Genomic DNA, 12,319 nt, shown 5'->3' with positions numbered 1-12,319 from the left:
TTTTTTTTTTTTTTTGGTTTTTCGAGACAGGGTTTCTCTGTGGCTTTGGAGCCTGTCCTGGAACTAGCTCTTGTAGACCAGGCTGGTCTCGAACTCACAGAGATCCGCCTGCCTCTGCCTCCTGAGTGCTGGGATTAAAGGCGAGTGCTGGGATTAAAGGCGTGCGCCACCACCGCCTGCTTGGGAGACTTTTGATAACTGTTTCGGTTTTCTTAGGGGGTTATGCTAGTTTGGGTTTCTTTTGCTGTGAAGAGACACCATGACCCTGGCAACTCTTTTGTTTTGTTTTGTTTGAGACAGGGTTTCTCTGTGTAGCTCTGGCTGTCCTGGGACTCGCTCTGTAGACCAGGCTGACCTTGAACTCACAGAGATCTGCAGGACTGTGCCTTCTGAATGCTATATGCTTCTGGAGTTTACATTTGGAAAAATCCTCTATTTCCACCCTATGGATCCTGAGGAGGGAACTCAGGTGTCCAGCTTGAAAGTCCGGAGCATATGGATCTCTGAGTTTGAGGCCAGCCTGGTCTACAGAGAAAGTTGCAGGATAGCCAGAGCTATGTAGAGTCCCTGTCTCAAAAATAAAATAACTGGAGAAACCATTTGCTCTGATTAGTCCTAGTATACAAGTTTGTTATTATACCTAATGATTTACATATATGTCACCCTTATTTGAATTTGAGCTTTCTTCTTTTTTTTCCAACTTTTTTGGCAGTAGGATTTTATGATCCTTTTGCTTCTTTCTCCCAACTGTTGAGGTGACTGGCAGCACTGCCATTTCTGGTCCGTGTGGTGCTAGGGTCAAGCACAGGGTTTCATGCATGCTGAGCAAACACCGTGCCCATAGAGCCCCATCTGAGTCCTGAATTCAGGCTGCTGCTGCTGCTTTTTATTTTTTGAGACATAGATTCACTATAGAACTCAGAGATCTACCTGCTTCTGCCTCTGGAGTGCTGAGATTAAAGACCACCCAGCCTTGGCTTTCGCTCCTTGCTGTTTGTGACCTCTTATCAGTAGGAACATCCCCAAAGTGTGACATGGTTCCTGGAACTAGTCAGTACTCATTTCATGTTTGATGCAGAATGAGCTGCTGAGTTTGTGGGGTAGGCTATTACATTGTAAGTAACTCTGCTTGCCCAAAAGTTTTAAATTAGTTTCATGAGTTTTTTTCAGGTGGTAGGGTTGAGACAGAGTTTTACTGTGTAGATCAAATTGGCCTGTCATGTGATTTAGTCCTCTTGTCTCAACCTGCCAATGCTGATATTGCAGGTGTGCACTCTAACTGCTGAAAGTAAATTCTTCTGTGCCTTGGATAGGACGTAATGATAGTGCTTCTCTAGCAGTTAGGGTATTTGAGAGGCTTGTGAGTCTGGTCCTGAGACCTCCAGGATACACTTACCCCAGATGTCATTTGTGCGACTGTGTTGTACTCCTTGTCACTAGATTAGTCCCTGACACACTCCAGCTTAGCTGTCCTTTATGGAGCTGTGTGTATCCCGTCACTAGGCTATGGTCCCTGGCACACTCCAGCTTTTCTGTATCCTATTAAAATATTCTTCTGAGGCCTAACATACCATTCCAGATATGGTATTGTGTAAAGTGGGTTAAAATAGTTAGCCTGTGTCTTGGACTTAGTATGTTCTCTATGGTACTACAAAGCTTGCTTGTGCCTGGTGTCAGGGTTAACTTGATATATATTACTTTGATGTAATTTAATAAGAGCTATTAAGGAACTTCGGTTTAATTTTTTTAAATCAAAGCGCAAATGTATTTCTCATGATCACTGAACCTCCTCATTGACATTACCTGATGAAGAATACAGGTATTTTCTTCTATCGAAATCATCTTTTTCATACTTGGTTCACTTGTCATGACTAATCTCAACCAACTTTCTAAGAACCGTGATAGTAAACTTTATCAGCCAGTCACTAAGTGCACTGGATTCTGGACTTGGTGCAGAGAGTACAAAAAGTAAACACGTGGTCCCTGCCTTTGAGGAGTTAAGTGGCCTCCCTAGCCTTGGTGCATGTGAGACTGAAGTGGGTTAGTGTGGCACCAGCCTGACCGCAGCACTGGAGGAGGTCTGGGTAATGGGGAGATCTGCTGCCCTGAGCACCTGTACTAGCATGGTGGTGAGAGCTGCGCTCTGTAGCCCAGGGCTTGAGTTTGAATCCTGGTTTTTACTGCTTGCTGCTGTGTGGCCTTGCAAGTTAGTTATGCAGTTGAACTGTGCCTCCAAATGACACTTAGTGAGGCTGTAAACACTGGCTTAGTTACTAGATCTAAAGTGTTTAGAACAGCATTTGTGTTATGGAAATACTCTGAACATTTGCTACTGTCTCCCTGGAAATCAGAAGCGTCCATTCTAGGAAGACCTCGGAGAAACATTTTAGTTCTTTTGAAGGTCTTCCATGTAGAAGAATGATTTATTTATTCTTTGTAATTCCATATTTAGAACTTTAATGCAGCAGACAGACCTACTGGCATTGAACCCATCCTTCCCTCAGCCTTCAGTAAGCAGTGCATCCTCGTCACTAGAAGTGACTGAGAGACCGGCCGCTGCTTGTGGTTTTTAACAGAATGGCTGTAAACCTGTAGTGTCTAATATTACATCCATAGAGGTGACTGAAGGCCAAGAGAATAAATGTAAGACTCGGAAAGTTGTCTGTATGTACTCCATCTTTGCCCTCAGAGATTCTGCTGGTTGGGACCAAGGACGGCTAGTTTTGCTGTCATCTAGCACATGGAGAAGCTCTGTAGTAGCCTGCTACTAAGTGGGGTTTTTCTGATTCAGAGTAACTGGCTTTACTGTACTAGTGGGGGACATTTTCTCTACCTTTCATGCTGCTCTTAAATTCAGAATGGTTCCTGTCTTGGACACTTAGTTTCTGGATCTACTTGTTAATTCCCATGTTAGACTCCTCTCAGGCTGGGTTCTGAGACTCTGACCTAACTGAATTCTTGTCTCAGTTTCCCAGAGCACGTCCCAGAGAGAATGCCTTTTCCTGTCTAATCAGCACCTTGTTACAGTAATTCTAACTCAGAGAGTCACAGACACTTTCAGTTTTAAAACATTCTTTCTCCTGTCTGTTTGTTACCTTAAGCTATATAGTCGGAATACTTCAAGAGCTCTTAAATTAAGTGTCTAATTTTTTTTTTATTATGGAACATTTCACACATACACATAAGCAAAGAATGGGATTAACCTTCACGTACCCACTTTCTTTTATTCTTTATTCATAAGTTATATTGTAACTGAACTGAAGAATTTTTTCCTCTTTCTTTCTTTCTTTCTTTCTTTCCTTCTTTCTTTCCTTCCTTCCTTCCTTCCTTCCTTCCTTCCTTCCTTCCTTCCTTCCTTCCTTCCTTCCTTCCTTCCTTCCTTCTTTCTTTCTTTCTTTCTTTCTTTCTTTCTTTCTTTCTTTCTTTCTGTTTTAGGGATAGTGTTTCTCTGTTTAACAGCCCTGAACTCACTCTGGTAGATCAGGCTGGCCTTGAAGTCACAGAAATCCACCTGCGTCTCTCCCCCTCAGTGCTGGGATTAAAGGCGTGCGCCACCACCCCTAGTGTGACTGAATTTTCTTTACTCCAGTTAGCATTCAAATATACACTCCTGTGCTCTGAGATCACAGCTACAACTTGCTTTCTTTTTATGAAGTTCTTTCAGCAGATAACCCCCATTAAATGACTCCTTTGAGATCGAATATGATTATGATTTATTTTGGTTTGGGATGTATGTCTCGCCTTCTGTACCTGTCAGGTGTCAAGCAGGGTTTCTGACTTTGTAGTGGACCATTTTCACTCTGGTTCCACTTCAGAGAATGACCTGGAATCATGCAGTCTGTACCTCTTAGCTGTGATCCTTTAGTAATGTAGACTTGAATTACAGTTTTACTATTTATTATTTTGTGTGTGTGAAACTCAACATGGTGATTTAGCAACTCAACCTAACTGATTCTTGGGACGACGTGAAGTTCTGTTTTGTCTCTTAGAAACGCTCTTGTAGAACGAGAGTGTAAAACATAAGGTAAATGTGTAAATTTCTGCTTCTCCCTAGAGAGCCCCCTTTTCATCTGACTAGAAGAGGCTGGGGTGAGTTTCCTGTGAGAGTGCAAGTTCACTTTAAGGACAGCCAGAACAAGCGGATAGATATCATACACAATCTGAAGGTATTGTAGCAGAGCATTGCTCACTGGAAACTCAGTGTCTGTTTTCATTCATTACCTGTGGACCGTGACTGCAGATGGTGGAATCAGGGGAATCCTGTATACGTGATGCTCACTGCTACAGCACTTACTCCTCAAAGCTGGGGAAGCAGTTACTCCACATCACATGTATACTCTTCAGAAAGGTGAACTAAGTCTGAGGAAACAAGACCTCAAACCTTCCTTCCCGATTTTCTGGTTTTTTGAGACAGAGTATCTCTGTTCTCTATGTAGCCCTGGATGTCTTGGAACTCATTCTGTAGACCAGGCTGGCCTCGAACTCAGAGATCCCCCTGTCTCTGGAGTGCTGGGATTAAAGGCATGCGCCACCACTGCACTTCAGTTCTTTGTCAAACACACTGTTAGTGTGCTACCATTACAGTTGGAAAACAAATTGTTTTTAAAGTTCTCGGCAGCTGGATGTGGTAACACTAGGGAGGCAGAGGCAGGTGGATCTCTGTGTAGGCCAGTTTGCCCTATAGAGCGAGTTCCAGGACAGCCAAGACTTACACAGAGATCCCTGTCTCAGAACCAAACAACCAACCAGTTAAATAAACTAATTAAATTAATTAATACAGTTTCTCTTGCCCCAAGTCACCCTCCCTTTGTGGTTATCATCAGTGACTCCAAAGAGTAAACTAAATAAAGCTGAATACTTCGGTAGAGTTCTCTTTTTCGTAGCTCTGGGGCACGCTGGAACCTAACTTCTGTTGATGGTAGACAGCACTGCCTGTTTCTGGTTCTTTGATGTTAGAGAAGAAGGGAAAGCAGCATTAAAGAGCAGGAGGGGCCACTTACCATTTCTTGGGAAAAGCTCTAAAATAGTTTTTTTTTGCTTTTTTAAAACATTTATTTTTATTTTGCACAAATGAGTGTTTTGTCTGCATGTATGTGTATGCACCACATGCTTGCCTGGTATCCACAGATACCAGAAGAGGGCATCAGATCCCCTGAACCTGGAGTTCTAGAGAGTTGTAAGTCACCATGTAGGTGAAGGGAACAGAACCAAGAGCAGCCACTGAGCCCTCTCTCCAGCCCCAGTTTTTGCTTTCTTTTGGTCATTGCGTGTATTATTTGGGAGTGGTCCCAGCACTAATTTACATAGTGTTTACCTATTATATTTTTTTCAGTTCTCAGTGGAAGATTATTTGAGACGCAAATTTTGGGTTGTTTTGTTTGTTCATGTTTGAGGCAGGTTCTCACTATGTAGATCAGGCTGACCTATAACTCATAGGAATAGCTCTGCCTGCCTCTGCCTCCTGAGTGCTAGGATAAAAGGTTTGTTTCACTACATCCAGTCATAAAACATGGTACTTTAAAATGATAGTAAAGTATGTTAAAAAAAAACTTTATTTTTTTTAATAATGTGTATGTATAAGCAGAGGTGCACATTCATGCATGTGTCCCTGGAGAACGCTGGATGTCCCTGGAGCTGGAGTTATAAGAGATTGGGAGCTGCTTAACGTGGGTGCTGGAAATCAAATTTAGGTCCTCTCCAAGAATAGTGTATAGTCTTATACTACAGAGACCCTTCTCTGATCTGTAACTTCCTTGAAGCATGATTTTATTATTTTTTGTGTATGAGCCTGGTCTCAGACTCAACTGAGGAAATAGGGCGAGTCTGGTCTTCCCGGAACCCCAGCACCCAGGAGCCTGGTGCAGATTCACGGACCTATCCTAGTAGACCGATTGTCAGTTGCTATGAGAAAGTGACTAGATTGGTTCTTAGTTTATATGTAACAATATAGATTATAGAGAGATTTATTTCTACCTTTAGAGGACAGAGACATGGATTTAACCTAAAGATGTCCTGTAGTCTTGGCCTCATCCTTAAATGTTAATAATTAAAATATTAAAAATATTTAAGATGCCGGGATCCAGTCAGACCAGTCTTGCTGCACAGGCCACAGAATCTGTAGAGTGCTTGCTTTCCTGTCTGTGGTGCCCATAGGCACCCTACTGAGACATCTGACTAGCTAGCAGACTACCAGGAGAAGTGGGCTTATATCAATCCCTGTCTCCTGCCGAAAATCAGCCCAGTTACAGGCCTGTGCTGTGAAGCCACTCCCATCCCCACGAAGATAGCAGAAAAGGCTGTCACTTCTACCTCATGGGCCCTGACTCCTCTCCAGAGCCGGCATCCATGCTGCTGTCCAGTCTGTCCATGGCTTTAGGAACTCGTAATGATAAACCTGTCGGTGAAGCCACACCTGCAGCCTCTCACCACCAGTAATTACATCAGAGCACCAAAATATGCCAGAGCAGTTGCCTTGCCTATGTGGGCTACTACACAGCTTCCCCAGTTTGCACTGCTGTCTCTTAGCAACCCTAAAACCCATCCCCTGCTTACTGCTCTACCCAGCCTCACTTATTCCTATTTATCTTTGGGGTTTTTTTTTTTTTTTTCCCAACTTAGTGTTTTTCCTTTTAGTCTTACTGTATGTATAGTGTTTGTACTGATACGGTGTTAAAATATTTTTCTATTGTGGGGATATAAGTTGAAATGCTACAATAATAAGAATTTCAATGTAACAATAAAGTGTTGTTGGTGACATAATCCCCTCAGTTTATGTTCCTTGCCTTAAAATAAATCTTTTGTGGTACTAATATATTTCAGGTATTTAATGGTGGCTATAATGCTTAAATTTTCAGTCATGTACATTTCTTTTTCTTTTTTTTTCCTTTGGTTTTTCGAGACAGAGCTTCTCTGTAGCATTGGAGCCAGTCCTGGAACTAGCTCTTGTAGACCAGGTTGGTCTCAAACTTACAGAGATCCGCCTGCCTCTGCCTCCCGAGTGCTGGGATTAAAGGCGTGCGCCACCACCGCCGACAGTCATGTACATTCTATAGACTTGTCATTTGAAATATTTTCACACAACTTTTTATAAACTCACATCAGCGTCACATAATACCTTAAAAACTGACGTGGTGTGATTTATTGAAACATTCTTTATGGTTTCTGATTATAGATAAGGCTGGAAATTTGCCTTTACTCAAATTTCCTCCAAAATATCAGCTTGCAGTTAACTGGTGTTAGGTAAACCTGTATCCTCAGGTTCATGAGTAGAGTGAAATCTAACGTTTCCCCTTTACTTTTGAATAGCTGGATAGAACCTACACTGGCTTACAAACCCTGGGTGCGGAGACGGTAGGTACCTTCCCTCAGCCTTGTAAGGGGGACAAGGAGTATGTGGTGTGTGTGTGTGTGTGTGTGTGTGTGTGTGTGTGTGTGTGTGTGTGTGACGTTTACACACACTCTGCTCAGCTTACATGTGTAATATAGGGTATCACCCTGTAGCCTACGCTCATTTCAAATCCAGGCTTCTTACCTGAGCCTCTGTAGTGCTAGGATTGCGGGCATTTGCCACCATCCCAGAATCCTTATTATTTTGATTTAACGGGGAAAAAAATGATTATTGGTCTTTTTTAAGTTAGATTTTCACTGCTGCCCCAACTATTGTGTTTTCTTTATTTTCTAATTGTGCTTTAAAACATGAGAAAATTTTAGGATCTGGACCATATCTAGCATATAGCTCAGTGACACGAATTAGGTTCAGAGTGATATCTGGCACCTCCTGAACTCCCCTCACCTAAGTCCATACCTGTTAAGTTCCCCTACTACTTGCCTCCTTCGCATGATTATAGTCAGCATTTGGCTTCCTAAAATCTGCCTTATTTGTAGTGCATGTAGTATCCATCCATGCTGTAGATGCCATTCCCCCTTTGTAAGATTTATTTTTATATTTTTATTTATGTGAGTGTTTTACCTGCATGTGTATATGTCCACCCCATGTGTACCTAGTAGCCATGGAAGTCAGAAGAGGGTGTCAAGTCCCCTGGAGCTGGAGTAAAGGGTAGTTGTGAGCTGCCATGTAGGTGCTAGGAGCTGAACCCAGGTCTTCTGCAACAATAAGCACTCTTTTGTTTATTTAAGATTTACTTTTAATCTTATATATGTTTATATCTGAGTGTATGCCATATATGTGAGTGTGCCCAAAGAGACCAGAAAATTTCAACCCCTGGAGCTGAAGTTAATGGGACCTGAGAATCAAACTCAGGTCTTCTAGAAAAGTAAATGTATGCTGTAAGCCACCGAGCCGTCTTCCCAGCCACTAAAGATCTTTAAATTTTTATTTATACACGTGAGTGTTTTGCTTTCATGTGTATGCACCACATGTGTACAATGCCCACAAAGGCCAGAAGAGGGCATTGGGTCCCTTGGAACTAAATTTACACACAGTAGTTAACTAACATGACGAGAGCTGGGAATGGATCACCTAGCTAAATCTTCACTCTTCAGAGAAGTGGACTTTATGATACCAGAAGATATCTATTAAGTACCTGTATGCTTTCACTGGTCCAGATGTTAGGAGAAAAGAGATGAGTAAGGTAATTTTTACTCTTGGTATTTTTGAGCATAAGGACAGTGACCTACTCTACTTTCTGTTGCTATGCTAAATAAAGACCATGACCAAAGTGATTTGGGGAGGAAAGGACTTACTTCTTACAGCTCCCAAGTCATAGCCTATGATTGAAGAAAATCAGGGCAGGAATTCAAACAAAAACCTGGAAGCAGGGATTCAAGCAGAGTCAGTGGAGGAATGCTGCTTTTTGGCTTGTTCTCTGTCGTGTGCTCAGCCTGTTTCCTTACATAACTCAGAACCCCCAACCCAGGGTGGTACTGCTTACAGTGGGCTGGGCCCTCTCACATCAATTATTAATCAAGAAAACGCTCCACAGCCCAGTCTGATGGAGGCATTTTCTGAATTGAGGTTCCTCTTCACAAATGACCCTGGGTTGTATCAAGTTGACAAAAATAACCAGCACAGACAGTAAACACTAAGCAGAGGTGTACAACAATTTCAACTACAGACAGGTGCTGGGTGGAAGAGTGGCTGGTGAACGGGGTCTTAGGTTAAGTTGCAGTGGATAAAGAAGGTCTTCCCGAGAGGGTGACTTTGATGTGTAACTGGTGGGAATAATGTTGAGCGGTAAAAGCAGTAAAGGGAGGGAAGGAACTCACCTGAGGCATCCAGCTGTTGAACCAGATGATGAAAATCTCATCTATAGGTTGCAATCGCCTGTTGAGGTGTGGTTTCATCTCTTAGGGCACTGTTTTCTGAAATGGAACTCGAGCTCTGATGATGGACTCATGAGCCTACTTGTTGCCCAACTGTGTAGGTAGTGGATGTTGAGCTTCATCGGCATTCTCTTGGCGAAGACTACATTTATCCTCAGTCATCTGAGTCAGACATATCTGACGCCCCTCCATCTTTGACCATTCCAGCCCCAGTGAAAGCTTCCCCAGTGGCACGGTCCCCTGAGCCGGCATCTGCTGCCCCTGTGGGAGAAGGTAATGTGATACTCTTGCTTGAGGGAGTCACTCTGGGTGTGTTTCTCATGTGGATGACACCAGATTGCTGCTTTCAGCAGCTTGAAGTCAATGGGAAAACATTGTTTTCATAAATGGGTATGCTCCCTCTAGCATACAGCTCTAGTGTAAAAATAGCTAATCTTCTGCTCTTCTTGGAAATAAGTTTTTCATAAATTCTTATATTTTTTTTATTGATTTTTATTGAGCTCTACATTTTTCTCTGCTCCCCTCCCGGCCTCCCCCCCCCTTTAAACCTCCCACAATTCTTACATTTTATAAAGGTGAAAAGGTTGCAAAAATCATTGGATTTTTATTCTTTTTCATCATTTTACTTTATTTTATATGTATGAATGTTTTGACTGTATGTATGTCTGTGTGCCACATGCATACCCAGTGCTTATGGAAGCCAAAAGAAGGCATCAGATCCCCTAGAACTAGAGTTTCAGATGTTGTAAGCCACCATGTCGGTGCTGGAAATCAAACCCAGGATCTCTGGCCAGCCAGTGCTCTTAACAGCTGAGCCATCTTTCCAGTCCCTGTATTTTTATTCTTTGCTGAAGACATTCTGGCTCAGATTCTGATTATGTAAATAAGAGACTTTAATGACAAATACTTAATCCTATATAAAAAAACTGACATTCACCATCAACAAATGTATTTTGACTGTGGCATTTTTATCATTTAATAAGACTAAATGTATTGTTTTTTATATAAGCATATGTAATTATATATGCTATATATATTTAAGTTGATTCTAAATGTTTATTTTATGTGCAAACTGGTATTTTATTGTGATACTATTTTAGTTTTTATATAAAATTTCAACTTAATTTGTCTTTAGATTTCCAGTGTACCCTCTATGGATATTATTACATTAAAAGAATGGTTTTTGTTTTTTAAAGTTTTTTTTCTCTTCTCTAGTTTTTAAATTCATATACTAAAATATGAGACAATGGACTTGTATTTTTTGTATTGTGTAGCTCTTGGTTAATGTGTTCTCTAGTTAATACGATTTTTTAAAAAGATTTATTTATTTATTGTGTACACAGTGTTCAGCCTCCTTGTATGCCTACAGGCCAGAAGAGGGCACCAGATCTCATTACAGATGATTGTGAGCCACCATGTGGTTGCTGGGAATTGAACTCAGGACCTCCGGAAGATCAGCCAGTGCTCTTAACCTCTGAGCCATCCCTCCAGTCCCCCAGTTAATACATTTTTTTGTATTAATTATGTTCACATTATTGTGACCCAGCAAACTTTGACTTTCATGTGGTGGAGTTTATTTTGGCTCACAGCTCAGAGAATACAGTTCGTCACAAGAGGAAAAGGATAGAGGTGGGAACAGCTTGGTGCATGCCAACCAGGAAACACAAGTGAGAAATGCCAGGCCTTTCTCTTTTTTCCTTTTTATTCAGCCCATAACCACAGGCTGTTAGATTGTGTAACTGGCACATGGGGTGGGCAGTGGGAGCTCAGATAAACCTTTCTGAGGAGGGTAGAAAAGCTGGCTCAGTTGATAGAGTGCTTTCCATGCAGAAATGAGGGCCGAATTCAGATGCCCAGCCAATATAAAAGTTAGGTGCAGCGGTGTACATCCGTAAAGAGAGGCTCTTTGAGCGCACTGGCCAGCCAGTCCAGCCAAATTGGTGAGCTTCATGTTTAGTGAGCAACTTTCTCAAAAAATGAGGTAGAAAACAACCAAAGAAGGCATATGTATCGACCACGTTCGTGTACACACACACACACACCTACCCCTGAAAACTCCCTCAAAGACTACCTCCGAAATACTTGTCCTAGTGATTCCAAATCTAGTCAAGTTAGCAATGAGAATCAGCCATGAGAAGTTCAATCTTGGTCAGCATGACTCCCAAATGCATCGATTTTAGATTGTTTTATTTCATGTATATGAGTATATGTTTGTATGTGCACCACAAGTGTGCCTGGTTCCCATGGAGTTCAGAAGAGAGTACCAGATCGCCCAGAACTGAAGTTACAGGTGATTTTGAACCAGCACGCGAGTGTTGGGTCCTGAATGTGAAGAGCAATGAGTGCTCTTAACTGCTGAGTCACCTCTCAGCTCCAACACAGTATTTTTGAACCATACCTTATATCCCTGATCCTCAAAGACTTGTAGTCATCTCAAAATGGAAATGCAAGCATCCTCAAAGTACGTTTTAGGATTATTATTTATGTGTATGTCTGTATATATGTGCCTGCCACATGTGTGTAGGAACACCCTGAGGCTAGAAGACAGTTTCAGATCCCTTAGTGCTAGAGTTACCAAGAATTGTGAGCTGCCCACTGTGGGTGTTGAATCAAACGTTGGTCTTCTGCAAAAGTGGCAAATACTCTTACCCATTGACTCTCCAGCCCCATAAATCTCTGAAGTTTTTTTTTAATTAATTTATTTATTTATTAAAGATTTCTGTCTCTTCCCCACCGCCGCCTCCCCTTTCCCTCCCTCTCCCCCAATCAAGTCCCCCTCCCTCGTCAGCCCAAAAAGCAATCAGGGTTCTCTGCCCTGTGGAAAGTCCAAGGACCACCCACCTCCATCCAGGTCTAGTAAGGTGAGCATCCACGAAACTGCCTAGGCTCTCACGAAACCAATAGGTCCAGTAGAATCAAAAACCCATTGCCATTGTTCTTGAGGTCTCAGTAGTCCTCCTTGACCGCTATGTTCAGCGAGACCAGTTTTGACCCAGGCTTTTTCAGACCCAGGCCAGCTGGCCTTGGTGAGTTCCCG

At 42.2% G+C, this 12,319-nt stretch overlaps 1 protein-coding gene across 1 annotated transcript in view; it reads left to right on the top strand.

Moving 5' to 3' along the window:
• Yeats2 (YEATS domain containing 2) overlaps positions 1-12,319 on the top strand; it is an 81,780-nt gene that overhangs the window by 18,307 nt on the left and 51,154 nt on the right. The window contains exons 5-7 of the mRNA XM_050131992.1: positions 4,055-4,166; positions 7,306-7,354; positions 9,388-9,555. Of these exons, the coding sequence (XP_049987949.1) occupies positions 4,055-4,166; positions 7,306-7,354; positions 9,388-9,555 (329 nt within the window). The remainder of the gene's footprint in view (positions 1-4,054; positions 4,167-7,305; positions 7,355-9,387; positions 9,556-12,319) is intronic.

This window comes from Alexandromys fortis, unplaced genomic scaffold, assembly GCF_014885135.2.
Source record: "Alexandromys fortis isolate MF-2015 unplaced genomic scaffold, M_Fortis_MF-2015_v1.1 scaffold_380, whole genome shotgun sequence".
NCBI lineage: Eukaryota > Metazoa > Chordata > Mammalia > Rodentia > Cricetidae > Alexandromys > Alexandromys fortis.
This window is presented reverse-complemented; position numbering and strand designations above follow the sequence as displayed.